Source organism: Primulina eburnea, chromosome 2 (genome assembly GCF_022965805.1).
Source record: "Primulina eburnea isolate SZY01 chromosome 2, ASM2296580v1, whole genome shotgun sequence".
NCBI lineage: Eukaryota > Viridiplantae > Streptophyta > Magnoliopsida > Lamiales > Gesneriaceae > Primulina > Primulina eburnea.
In genome coordinates, this window is record NC_133102.1 from 8,431,572 (window position 1) to 8,446,254 (window position 14,683).

At 35.2% G+C, this 14,683-nt stretch overlaps 1 protein-coding gene across 3 annotated transcripts; it reads right to left on the reverse strand.

The window, feature by feature from the left end:
• Positions 1-933: 933 nt before the first annotated feature.
• LOC140822912 (uncharacterized) lies at positions 934-10,990 on the reverse strand. 3 transcript variants are annotated; one of them, XR_012116067.1, is made up of 9 exons: positions 9,967-10,118; positions 9,537-9,618; positions 9,361-9,428; positions 9,156-9,253; positions 5,225-5,361; positions 4,970-5,037; positions 2,215-2,278; positions 1,083-1,180; positions 934-980 (listed from the first exon to the last, which is right to left on the reverse strand). XR_012116067.1 is itself a non-coding variant. In XM_073183887.1 (8 exons), the coding sequence occupies exons 1-8, from the start codon at positions 10,874-10,876 to the stop codon at positions 1,163-1,165; spliced, it is 546 nt and encodes a 181-aa protein (XP_073039988.1). In that variant the 5' UTR covers positions 10,877-10,990; the 3' UTR covers positions 934-1,162. The 3 variants fall into 3 exon arrangements, 2 of the variants coding, with proteins under 2 accessions (XP_073039988.1, XP_073039987.1); XM_073183887.1 differs by lacking the exon at positions 9,967-10,118 and adding an exon at positions 10,866-10,990 and having other exon boundaries at positions 934-1,180; XM_073183886.1 differs by having other exon boundaries at positions 934-1,180.
• Between the last annotated feature and the right edge of the window lie 3,693 nt (positions 10,991-14,683).

Consider the following 14,683-nt stretch of genomic DNA (forward strand, 5'->3'; position numbering starts at 1 on the left):
AGACATAATATACCATATTCTCATTTAAAATATGTACGTTCATCCATCAATTAATAAGATACGGTTTTCGAAAAATAATCGATAAGGATAAGTCTTGAATGTTTTTATTTTAATCAAAATCAAAGATAAGATATAGCGATACTCAATATAATTCCATAGTTGTGTCATTCAGCTATTAACGGAATACACAAATTATTATCAAGCAAAGAAAATGATGAACGTGGATTAATTAAGATTCAATATGTGAAATAGCTTTTGATACTTTACTATTTTTAAGCGTCCAGAGAAAAATATTTATTTGATAAATTGCTTGATTTTACTATTTAATCGAAGAAATTTCATGTAATCCATTCACTAATTATCTATTTTCTCTCAAATCAATATCATCCACACCATATTTAAATTGACAAAAATTTGTATGAGACGATCTCACGGGTCGTATGTTGTGAGACAGATCTCTTATTTAGGGTCATCCATAAAAATGTACTACTTTTTATTGTGAGTATCGGTAAAATTGACTCATCTCACAAATAAATATTCATTCATGAGACCGTCTCACAAGAGACCTACTCATTTAAATTTGATTTCACTATCATCTCATACATCATATATTCAAAGCTAATTAATTATACACTGAATTGGGAATTTACCCTTGACTTTGGATATATTTCAGAGGATATAGATGTGTATTTTTGGGTTTGGATGTGTGTAGGATTGAATTTCAAAAGGCTCAACATTGGTTGTTGAGAGCTTCGAAAGAAAATGGAGGATAACATTTTACTAAATATTAGATCATATTTCGTACATGAGATATAGTTAATTTAGTTCTACATTGCATACTTAAATAGAAGTGGTATCATATACATTCAAGTTGTGTATATTTAAATAACAAAAATAAATAGATTAATTATGACTTCAAAAGAAAATCTGGTGTATAAGAAACGCAAGAGCATTTTCATAATTTACTTTTAGTCCGATACCTGGGGAAAAAAAACAAGGTTTTGAACTGCCAGACATGAAAATCAACAGCCCAGATTAGCAAAAAATACAAAAGGAGAAAGAAAGAAGAAGAAAAAACTCACAAGTCTAATACAATAGGCATTTAATTTATAGCCCTTAAGTTTCCTTCTCACTGATGCGAGCATCCTTAATTTGGCAAAACTCAATCCAGGCGTTCCATCTGTAAAGTGAGAACCAAGAATATTTCACACAATGACAACATGCACTTCAGAGTAACTTATATGTGCATATATACATACAACTGGATGTGTATTTATATATAAAATGTTGATATTGTCTCCATATATCATGCAGAAGCATTATCGCGTGATCGAAAACGTCATGTCAAAAGCTATAGCTGACACCAAAAAATTTAAATCAAATCTTTTAGATGGTAGAATAGTTCCAACGTCACATTTTGATCATAAAACTATTTTAGAAAAACTAAAATCTACATAGTATTAACGTGTGTGTAGTGCCCAGTCAAAAATGACGCCAACACGTATTTTCACATGAAATTTCATAAACGCTACATAACTTTGAACATAACAAAGATACAATTTTTACTTTCAAGATTTTTCGGAATTTTATTAACCTCCTAACTCTTTAATAAGTATCAATCTGACATCTTTCATCGCATATTGGAAAGTAAAAGTCCACGCAGAGAGCCACATTGTATCGTATAACAGCGGAAAAGCATCGTCTAAATTATTGGACAAAGTGGATTTAAGACTGAACTCATAGGCCTGCTTTGTTTGGGTTATAGAAGGAATTTTTCCCAAATCTTTAACTCACTCTGTGCCACTGTTATTCCTTCAATTCTCAATAAATATGTAGACTGTTTTAAATATGGTTTCGAATTTCCAATCATCTTACTTTCAAAAAATTGAACAAATGTTCAAATAAACATATATTATCTCAGCTTCCAAATATTTTCATCACGCCTACATCACTCTGTAAATGTTCCAAAACTATTTGGAAATCACTGATAAGTCTAAATAATTTGAAGCCAACCAACCAAATGCCAGTATAACTGATTATTACTTACTTTAACTACATCAAAGTTGCAAGAGTGTTTAGTTAGGGAAAGTAATAGACGGTCTCTTCAGACTCATTTCTAACACTTCACAAAAAAACGGAGAATGCAAATATTATAAGACACAGACAGGCTCCATGGAATGCATTTAGAAAAGAATAGCACGATCTGAGAATTACCTTCCAGAGGCCATCATTAAGATAATGCATATTATCCACACCAATCCCCTTGTTAATTGCTCGTCTGCATTTGAGAAAACCATGGTGCATAATAAAAGGCAAATAATCTTTTTTTTGGGTAAAAGAAAATGATAATGTTTTATAGAGACACCTAAAACAGGTTCAGACACAGAAGTGTCAAGGTTGGCCTGACACTTGGCAACATTCCAACATATATTCATGGCTATAAATAAACTTTGTTTTACTCAGAAAAACACAAAAACGGCAAAAATAGTTCTGTAAAAATGTTGGAAAAAGGCTAGGAAAATACCCCTAAATTAAAAAAAAAAAGTCTGAATATAGAAAAAAATCTCTTCAAAAATTCCCAAACCTACCTGTCATCCATCCCAGGCATCATCTAGACTGGAAGATGTACCAAAACTATAAGCAGAATCGGAGCCAAAAAAAATAAAACCGTGAAGAACACAAGCTGCTCAAGTCCAGAATTTGCTCTTCCCAGGTTGCATGTTCATGCATTTAAAACTCGTGTTTATTGCTTGTTTCAGGTTTCGGTTATAACATAAAAATTGTTCCTTGTGTTATATATAGTCCATGCATGGCAACAGATTGTCCTAGAAGTCATTGGAGTGGTATTTTTCCGGCCACAAAGTGGCACGCCCACTGTTTTAAAACTTCAAATTCTGGGCAAAATGGGATGCGATTTTATAAAAATGTTGTATACAAAAGTCGTATATCTTGATGAAACGTCTATCCTGAAAGTTCTGGCAGTGCGTGGTGTCGGACGCTCGGTCACGCGCCTTAGCGGCCACACATGTAGCGCGTGAAGTGGCACGCCCACTGTTTTAAAACTTCAAATTCTGGGCAAAATGGGATGCGATTTTATAAAAATGTTGTATACAAAAGTCGTATATCTTGATGAATTACGTCTATCCTGAAAGTTCTGGCAGAGCGTGGTGTCGGACGCTCGGTCACGCGCCTTAGCGGTCACACATGTAACCCACGCGCCGTCCTGATGACCAGAATTTTCATTCCTGACGTTTTCCGCACTTGTTCAAGGCTATAATTTCAAATTTCAGAATTTTCGGACTAGCCTATGAATTTTTTTATTAGAAAACGAGGCCATTCGCCACAAACTTTTGGGATGGTTAACTTCGACATTGATGCTTCTGGATTTCAATCATGCATGTTGTTTTTGAACTTGGTTATTAAAAGTAAAATGTTTATCATGATGTCAAGTATATTCAAGGTCCATTCAATGGTCGGAAACAATACCGAGCCCCTTGATGACCAATTTGCAAATACCCAATCTGGACGAAATGGTATAGAATTTGGAAAAACGTTCTTTGCAAAAGTTATAAAACTCAACAAGATACACCTACTGTGAAAATTTTAGAATTTTTGGAGTCGATTTCAAATTATTATGAATTTTCTTGCAATTTTAAAGTTGTGTCCAAACCCATAATTGACCATACATTGAACTTAGGCAAGTCAATTATATAGGAATCAACACATAAATTATCACAAAATTGATGATTATAGGAATGTTGAAGCAATTGGAGTGACAAAGCAAATCATTGAGTAAGATAGAAAGGAGAGGTTTATTACCGATTTTATATAATATGATCTGTTTGGCATCTCGCCTGAAATTTATTATAATTTCCTCAACTACTAATTTTTCTATATGTTGCATTATATTGAGTAATTCGGAATTTAATTGATCATATTGATTTACATATTTGATTGTCTGGCATACTTGATTCTTTGTTTTAATGATATATGATTGTAAACAAATGACTGAATGGAGCCAGGACAACGGTCACTGAACCGGATTTCTAATCCACTGGGCAACGTGGCATAGGCCCGAAAAGTGAGTCTAATGAACGGTTTCAAATCAGGGTATATGATTTATCTGAACAACGTGTTTTTGGTCCGGCATTGTAAGTTCACATTGGCTCGTAGTTGATCAATGATACGGATTCTACATGAGTATGTGGGCAAAATGCTACACCGAATGATGGTAGAATCCATTCTAGAATCTAGAACAGTCACTGCATGTTTTTTACATTACTTCATCGTTTCTTTCATTACAATACATCATAATATATATAAATAAAAGTCTAGATTATTACCTCACTAAGTCCTCAAATACTTGAATTTTTTTTTCTATTTACTATAAATTCCAGATACAAGAGAACCAGAGTCACACCCGGAGGAAATTAAAAAGAGTTAATTTGTTAGATTGCCTTGTACTGTATTGTAAAATAATATATCGTATGATTGTTTAGAGTATGCGTTGTTTAACGCAATGTGATGTATTTAAATAAATTGTAGTTACGCTTCTGCTATTGCATTAATGTTTATATGTTTAAAAGTTGGGGCACACACCAAAAGTCAAAAGCATGCCTTTGAGGAACAAATATATACCAAAAGCGATAGGTGTCATCTGCCCTAATTTAATGTACAATGGATAGCTGTCCCCTAGTAAGTGGGAAGGAAGAAAGTAAATGCAGACATTTTTATGCTAACCCCAAGAGAAGTACACATTCACAAAATGATGTGTTGACAGCTCCTGAAAGTACGTTGTTGGCATAGATTAAAAAAAATCAGCTTCCACTAAATAAGTAAAACATTAAAAAAAATTAACATATTTGAAGGGAAAAAAATTAAACAGATAGTAGACATTAGATCTAAACTAACTTCACGAAATATGTAAGAAAAAAACTTTTTAGCATATTCCAAAACAAAATCAACTCACATATCTTTGGCTGACATTTTTGTAAATCCAATAGCAAGAGCATGTTCTTTCCCTTCTGCCATTATAGCCTAATTGAGATAAATAATAAAATGACGATTGTTGTTACTTCAAAAGTAAATGAAGCAAGTCTCACTAAGGCTGAGGCATGAGAAAAACAAATTATAACATCCACGCAACAAGCAGTTAAGGACAAACTGTAGTTGCTTCCACGCACACAGGAAGCAATGACAGAATAATTTCAATGTTAAGACTAACCACCGGAGTTTCAGCATCGACTTTATCATCCAAGGCACCCCCAGGAGAAGTAAGCCCCGGACACATTATATTTGCACCAGAAAGTACAAATTTTATTGCTCCCCTGTCAACTTGCAACTTCTTCATTATATTTGGGTCTGCAAAAGGAAACACGCAGTTAATAAAATTTAAAAGCTAAGCGGACTAAAAATCATTACAAGAAACTTACTCAAAATAATGTATCTGTTTGACAAACTAAATATTTTTGCTAGGTGAATTCCACAAAAAAGGAAATTTGCAGCTCTCCCTTACAGTTTCATCAAGGATTTTCTTTCTTTAAACTTTATCTTACTTTCAATCAAGCTAATGTAAAGCAATAAGTAGATTAGGTGAATGGAGAAAGTTCATGGTGTATGTTATGTTCACCCAGGAAAAGAGGTCGCTTAGCATAAACCATCCTTTTATAAAATGAGCACATGAAATTTTATTACCAGCTGCTCAGCATGAGAATGAAACTATTTTATACAATAGGAATTCTTTTTTGAAGTAATAACACAATTTGGTAGTAGACATGATAGCACCATCTGATTACTTGTGATAATACAACAAAGATCAGTAAATAAAGTAAATGATAGGTGTCATTTTTGCATGTTGTATTGTGCTGAGTCTTCATTTCATTCATTTCCGTTCATAATTGATAGGTGTCATTTTTGCATGTTCTATTGCGCTGAGTCTTCATTTCATTCATTTCCGTTCATAATTTATGCATATGGTCATTCCTCACCTGATTGGCCGGTTTGCAGGGATAACAGCCAAAATGATGAAGATAAGGTGAAAAGTTGAACTCCTGGCGAGAATGAAGCGCGCTAGGGTGGTGCTTTTCGACCGCCCCAGCGTGAATGCGTACGAAACTGATGCACGAACAAAGTCAAGCGCACTAGGGCGGTTATTTTTTGCCTCTCCGGCGTGCAAAGATAAAGAAACGAGTGTTGGAAAAAAGACCTCACGCTAGGGCAGTATTTCCATTCCGGCACGCTAGGAAGAAAACGTGAAGTACAAGACAGAACATGTCGTGCTAGGACGGTGTTTTTTGACCGCTCCAGCAAGACGCGATAAGGAAAAAAATATCTCAGATTTTCGACGTTTATGGACTCCAAAGGGGCATCAATAAATTAGGGAACCCTAGCGACGTGAAAGGAGAGGAATACACACAAATCATTATATACACGAACACAAGCAGCCGCCGCACGAGGAACACTTGAGTTGAGGAGGTAAGCAAGGAAGACAAGATTTCGCGCAACCTCTTCTCGTTCTTCCATTTCTTTTAATATTATTTCGTGAAGAAGCTTTGTTTAATTATTTTTTTGATGATAAACGGTAGTAACTAAGTTCTATTTTGTTAAGATTTAGTGGATCCTATCCCAAAACTTGATTCATGATAATTTAATCTTCGACATTTGATTTATGTTTGATTGTGTTATTAATATTATTTGAATTGTTGAAGCATACTTAACTTCTACAATATGTTATATTGCAGTTAAATTTGAGAGAAGATTTTGCAGTAGGAACGAATAGCATAATTCATAGATTTACAATTAATATAGATATATGAAATTGAATATATGTTGACAATGATAGTCCAATTGGTCGAAAGCTAGGAAATTCTACAAATCATTCACGCAACCGACTATGATAAATAATTAAAGAGATTTAATTATTTCATTATATTGAATTAGTTTATCATAACTTAAAATAGTTTGTTAATAATTTAGAGAATCTCGTAAAAAATATAAATAATTGTTGGACTTGGAGTTAATTATTGAATCAACGTGAATTGAAAATTCCAACAAATTACTTAACATCTGATTTCAATATTTGCTTATGTTTATTTTTGTGTTGTTAAATTCTAGTTTGGTCGGAAACTCATGCACTCGATCCTCCCATGTTATTGTTAACAAGCAGCTAAAGAATTATTTTCTATGATAAAATTTGTGTGATACAGTCTCTATGAGATGATAATTGTATTCATATGTATACTATAACTTGACTCATGCACTTACGATTTATTTTAGCATAAAGGTTTATTTTATTGCGCCATTTATAGTACAAGAAAAAATCTATTGTTATTCTTAGTTATTCTCTTTATTTATAATCCAACCACGGGGATGGGTCTATTTAATTTTCTTGAAGTCGATACCTTCCTATATTGCAGATTCTTCTTCTGGTGTATGCCATGATCTGTTGGCTTGGAACTTGAACCGTTTGATTCAGAATCCATATGTGAAAGAAACAACAAAAGCTTAAGATGGCCGAAGTAGAAACACCGAAAGGCAATGGAGATGGCGAGCAATACGACGAGAGACCTGCACCTAGACTCGTGATGGATTGTGCCCAGCCTTCTCTTGATGGGTGGCGCCCAAGCATAGTGAGAACAGTTGTGCAAGCAAACCAGTTTGAAATCAAGCCACCCATAATCCAGATGATTCAGAACTTAGTCCAATTTGGGGAACGACACTGGATGACCCCAGGACTCACATAGCAAATTTCCTCAAAATTTGCGACACAGGGGGTTTCTGACGATGTTATTCGTTTACGTTATTTCCTTTTTCATTGAGAGATAAACTAAAGCATGGTTAAATTGTTTGCTTGTAGGTTCCATATGCGACGTGGGAAGATATGGCAAAGGCGTTTCTTCCTAAGTACATCACTGGTTTTTCGTAAGTCAAGCAAAAAAAAATCATATGAGACATGAGAGTGCTACAAAGATCTGTTGCGAAGATGCCTACATCATGAACTGCCATTGTGACTTCTAGTACAAACTTTTTACTATGGTTTAACTACTTCTAATTGCACCATGATAGATGCAGCACCATGTGGAAATCTCTTGCCGAAAACAACAGAAGAAGGATATGCGTTATTAGAGATTACAACTGCTAATAGTTATCATCCTCAGTCTGAGAGGAACAACGCGTGGAGATCCATGGGAATTCATCAAGTAGATGATTTTACTGCTATGGTTGCACAGTTGGATGTCATGAATGAAAAAATTGACAATTTGAGCATGGGAGGTCCTGCCATGGCCATTCAGAAGGTATTTGTCGATATATCTGGTGATGAACATATCACCAAGTATTGTCAATATGGAAATCCTTTCTATGTACCGGAGAGGGAGCCAGTCAACCATGTGGGTAGCCAAAATCGTCCTAGAAACGACCCCCTATTCAAACACATTATCCTGGTGGAGACAACATCCAAATTTTTCATGGGTTGGTCAGAATAATCAAAAGGATAAATCCATCAATCTGCATGCATGAAATCTTGATGGAAGAAAAATATTCACCTTTGATGCAACCTCATAGGAAACTCAACTCAAAGATGCAGTATGTAGTAAAAGTTGAGACCATCAAACTTCTAGATACATATATTATCTATCTTATATCTGACAGTGCATTGATAAGTAATATTCAATGTGTGCTTAAGAAGAGTGATATAATTATGGTTAAAGATGAGTTGATCCCCACTATGATAGTTACGGTTTGGCGAGTGTGTATTAATTATAGAAAATTAAATGATGAAAATCGTAAAGATCATTTCCTCCGCTCCATTGATCAGATGCTTCGGATATTGGTGGGTCATGAATTTTATTGTTTTTTAAATGGATATTCGGGAAATAACCAAATCACAAGTGCACCACGTTCACTTATCCTTATGGTACTTTCGTATTTAGACGTGTGCCTTATGGTTTCTGTAATGCACCCGTCACTTTTCAAATATGTATGACCGCTATATTTCATGACATAGCATTCTCAAGATGTACTGGATGTAGCTCCAGATGATCAATTAAATTACCCTTTAACTTTCTCAGAGGTCAGCAGCCACTTTTGCAGCAGCTAAATTAATGTGTTTAAACTGTATCTCATGTATAACACAGTACGGAAAATGAACTGCTTACACTGATGAAGAAGCCTTAAAGTTGGCATATATGGTCCATCACGAATGTTGAAAAACAGAGGCACGTTGTTTACCAGGACCAGATTCAGATGATTTTGACTTCACAAAAGAAAAATGGAGATATTGTAACATCAGAAACAGAATTAAAGACTGCAAAGTATAACTATGGAGTACCCAGCTATAGGAGTTTTCAGAAAGAGAGAAACCATTTTGCAACAATCAGTGGAGACTTTTTTGGCAGCAAATCTTCCAACACAGGTTCAAGTCCTGGGTACTGGAAAAAAGAAAAGAAAAGGTACAGCACTTGCAGTAGATGTAGAATTTAAATCCAGGAGTACTTGTCACCATTCAAAAGGTTAAAAAAGTGAGAATCATTCCAAACCTCATCTGCAATGCTTTGCCGAATTTTTCGTTGCACAGATGCCTTCACTTGATTTTGGGCAGAAACTTCTTCAGATGAGAACCTAAAAGCCGAAACTAAGAAGATTGTCAGATATTAATGCAATGTCAATGGACCAAATGAGGGTCATAAAGAAAGTTAGAGCATCATCATCCACGAAAAGAAAAGACCAAACCCAAACTAATAAGGCAGCAGAATCACAAAGGCTGTTCAAATCACAACTAAAGCAATAAATTACACCCGTATTAGAAAGATGAAAATTGTCTAATGGCAGGAATATATTGAAATTCCTAGCAGCAGCTGTAGAAATTAATGGCACGGTGGAATAATTGACTGAAAGAGGCATGCCGTACTTTTTCACCAGGTTAAGCAAGTTGAGAGACTTTTGAAAATTAATGGGATAGAAAACTACCTGAGAAAAGACAATGAAGAATATACAGACAGGCAGCCTTCTGCTTTTTGAGAAACAAAGGAGGGTAGACTGTGAAGAGAATTGTCAATCCAGAAAGTTTTAGCGAAAAGTATGAGGATGGGTATTTCCTTCTCCATGAATACGTCGAAAAGTAATTTCAAATGGTTTACAAAGGCTTTCAGGGAATCAACTCAAATTACAAAATGAGGATTTTACTGGATTTGGTACGACAGGAAAAGTATGGTTTTTGAGGGTCCGTGCTTAGCATTGATTCGTTATTAGTTAAATCAAGTTGCATATTTTGGAAGCACGTAACATCATTGGATTTTTTAGGGGACATAGTTGCTTAGACGTTGTACCATGAAATCTTTAATCTTACCGATTAAAAAATAGGAAAAAACAAATGGACCGGGAAAAGAAGTATGCTTTCTAATAAACATTATGGCCAGCAAATAATAATTGGCAATTTGGCATACAATTTCCAGCCTATAAGCAGAAGCAAACAATCTTCATGTAATAATTTCCACAATAACGACCATTCTAAATACTTTTTTTTCCACCAAATTGGCAATTCCCCCTTTCCATTCTGTTTTTTATCCAACTTAAGTGGTTTCAGCAGAAAACAAAATCACTCACATGAAAAATAAAAAATTTCCAATTTACAGCTGCACCAAAAGTCCCCAGAAAGAAAGATGAGAAGCAACATACAACATTAAAACAACCAACCAAAACTTGTACATACAAGATCACAGGGGGGAAACGGGTTACACCGCTCGGAGTGTGAGATTAAACACTATTAAAAATCGGATCCTCCATGCGTTCATCTAGTTTGTCTAAACAATCGAGTGGAACCAAAAAATCCCAGTAGATTCATCGAATACAAAGAATTTAGCTCTTACTTCTTGAACATTCTTCCGGGAAGTGCGCGAAGAGTTATAGCTTCAACAGAAACGGACAAAGCGAATGACAACGGTGATTCGACGAATACGGTAGGGCGGGCTTATTTGATGGGCTCCCATAAAAAAAATTAATTATATAGTTCAAATAAATAAATATTTATATAATTATTATTATATTTAAATTTCCGTTCTATTTTTTTCCAAGATTTTTAATCCAAAACCGGTAGCTCGCTTTTTTTCAATCTAATTTTTTAAATAATAAATGAAAAAACACCTCCTAAACTAATTCTTTATTGAGTGGGTCTCACTGCTCTTAATCTGTGAGACGGGTCAACCATACCCATATTCACAATAAAAAATAATACTCTTAGGCTGTGTTTGTTTGCAGGATAAAATAAACTAATGATTAGTAAGTAAATGATAAAGAAAATGATTGCTGTAGAAATGTAATATATGGTAGTATGTTTGGTAAGATTTTTAAGTATAGGATAATTTTGAAAATTTTGATAAAATGACAAAATTGTCCTTCCTCTTTTATTTTTCTTCTTCCACTCCGATGGCGGTGGTCCGACGGCGACAGTCCGGCGGCGGCTGTGCGGTGGTCCGGTGGAGGCTGTGCGGTGGCGTCCGGCGAATTTCCGGCTAGGGCGGGGGCGGCGAATGTCCGGCGGCGGCGGTCCGACGAGGGCGACGGTCGGCGAGGGCGGCGACGGCGGTCCGGCGACTGAGGTGGTTCAATAGCGGTGAAGGAAGAAGGGTAAAATTGGAAAGAGAGTAGGGATAGAGGAGGGATTAATAATCCTTCGGAGGAAGGAGGTATTATTTAATCACACATAATACCACCTAATCACTTGTAGGAGGGATTGGGCTGGATAAATAAAAATCGTACCAAACGCATGATAAAGTGCGATAAAATAATCAATCTTACCTAATCCTATCTACCAAACGCAGTCTTAGTATAAAAAGTAATACTTTTTCATTGACGACCCAAATAAGAGATCCATCTCACAAATATGACCCGTGAGACCGTCTCATATAAGTTTTTGCCTTCTTTATTCATTTCTCCCTAATTTTACCCTAATTTTTTATACGAGATTACAAGCTATCGGGACCATGATGTCAATTTAAAGGGATTATATGTGTCACTTCAGTGTGTGGTTATATGGATTTCATGGAATTAGGTGGGGGACTTGGAATTAGAAATAATTAGAAATCTCATTTTGATTATTTGGTATGATAAACTTTTAAAACATGATTGGTATTACTGAAACGTCTGCTAAACTACTGAAAATTTATTTTTTTAAAAAAATAATCCAAGCCTTGGCCGAATCCAACGTACATATAAAACTTATAAAATTCGAAACATAATCCATAAAATAATTCCAACTACTAAGGAAGATCATCTGCAATTGAAATCCTCAAATGTGAATCCAACTTAAAAGTTATTTTTACAATAAACACAGACATATTACTAAAAATCTGTCAACCATCACAACATAAAAATCATGGACATTTTGAAATAATGTTTTAATCATAACCCTCATAAAATCATAATTTGCAAAAGAATCGCAAGGTCCTCGAGATTCTCGTGCGCCACCAGCTCAGTCCACTCAGTCCTCAGCACCTCTAGTCCCCTCAACAGCATGCTCCCCTGCATCGATCCCACCTAGTGAGTCTAAAGACTTAACACATCTGAGCCGTATAACAAAATACATATACATATCAAGCAACAATGAAAAGTATCATAATTAAAATAACTTTCATGATCTTCAAAAGCATAAACATAAACATATTCATATTCAAATCATGCCATCATATATGTATTCGTTTTTTCTTTTTTGAATGAAGATCATTATTTTTTACTTTCGTATCAGTTGTTAGTCGATGGATCCATCTACGTATAACCATGGTACCAGGTGACGAGGACATCAGCGACACTCTCACCGGTCAACTGAGCATTGGCCTTACATGTTTTATATTCATGTTCGTGTTCATATTTGTCACAACCAAGTATCCTCCTTCAAACATGTTATCATATTCACCACTTATAAAATATCATGCATATACATACATTTTTTAAAAAACAAGCATGCGACGTATTTTCAACATTTTTTTTTTATAAAAATTCAGTATTCATATAAAATAAACATTTTAAACATGCATATTTCTAACTAAATTCAGGTGCAAAATGATCATTTTACCACTGAAACCCTAATTTGACCATTTTACCCCTCGATCTTAAAACTTCGACCTGAATCTATCCAAACTTATCAAAACACCTTAAAACATACTTTCAATCATTTTTTAGACATAAACTTAAATTCATTCATTAAATTCTCTAATTTGTTTTAAAACTTGGACCAGAGTCTCATTATAACCCGAATCAACCTAAAACTCAACCAAACATTCCCAAACTTAAACCATGATTTAACCACATATGATCCGCCCTTAAACAACATAATGCAGATCTTTTAGGACCCTCGAAGGACTCCTGAAAGGATGCTATAATTTCCTGCACATGTGAGCCAAAATCCTACTCCACAACCAAGACAAATACTTGGCCTTAACCCAAACCAGTAGGACCAGGCCCTAACCAATCAATCTAGGACTAAGACCAGACCCTCCTGGACCAGTAACATGCAAGCGGACGTGCCCAAGCCACTCGAAACACCACGCTCGCACACCCTTTAATCAATCCTAGACACCCAATGTAACGTACCGTACTTTTAACTATTTTATAATTTCCGGAAAAATTAAAATTTTCGTAAATACAAAATAAACTTTCAAATTTGCATTAAAATAACTTGCTCGTCTAAAACATTTGCAATAAAAACAACCACAACCAAGTTTGCCAAAAGTAACAATCGTTTAAAAATCATAAACTACTTCATGAAAATCAGAGTATTAAAACGTCGTGCATAAAATCTTAAAACATGGGCAGTATTCGGATTTAGCCTCCTGCGCATTCCAAGCCGGTTCATTGGTCCCCACCCGTAGTCTCCTCAAAGTCATCCTCACCTACATCGATCAAGTCTAGTGAGTCTAAAGACTCAACATATATAAGCTGGAGATAACAATTACTACATAATAAAACCACATGCATCTTTAACGTAGGGCTTACATACTTGAAACTTGAACATAATAGTATAAACATAATTGAAACTTGAACGTAATAGCATAAATGTAGACTTGACATCATCATAAAACTTTTCTTAAGCATACTTGTATCACATACTTGAGCATACACAACATCATTTTGCGTAGAAATATGTTTCAAAGTAAGTGACTCATACATAAATATGTCTGATCATACTAAACCACAATAATGGGCTGACATGAAAAATCCACTGCCACATACATGAGATCTCGGGTCATGCTTTACCGGGTGGATTGGTCCCTGGTCATTCTTTACCGCTTTCCAATCCTGATCTAAACCCGGTCATGCTTTACCGGGGTGGAGAGGTCCTCGGCTACATTCACTGACTTCCAAACCCGTTCATAATTTGGTCACAAGACATTTAGCATGCCTCAAAAATAAAATATTTTCTTTTGCACGTCGAACATACTCACAGTAGCATTGAGGGATTTGTTTGATCTCGCTTGAGGCCACTGCTGCACATACTAACATGAGTTCGAATCCTATCTTGCATAACTTAGACGTATAGTTATGCTCTCACCCAAAATTGATAAATTTCCTTATGACGTTGTAATCTCTCGGAACTCAACCTCGTTTAATCATCGTACTAAATCATGACATCAAACCCCAAAACAATCCCTTAAAAAAATATTTTTTTTAAAAAGGGTACACGGTTTGGGTA

Excerpts from the sequence above, each read along its gene's own strand:
- LOC140822912 (XM_073183886.1), bottom strand. The coding sequence starts at position 10,103 with ATGGAGAAGGAAATACCCATCCTCATACTTTTCGCTAAAACTTTCTGG. Across the intron at positions 5,362-9,155 it reads TTTAAGGCTTCTTCATCAGT|ACCCAAATATAATGAAGAAG; the intron begins GTAAGCAGTTCA and ends TTCCTTTTGCAG. Across the intron at positions 2,279-4,969 it reads AAAATGTCAGCCAAAGATAT|ACGAGCAATTAACAAGGGGA; the intron begins GTGAGTTGATTT and ends TCTCAAATGCAG.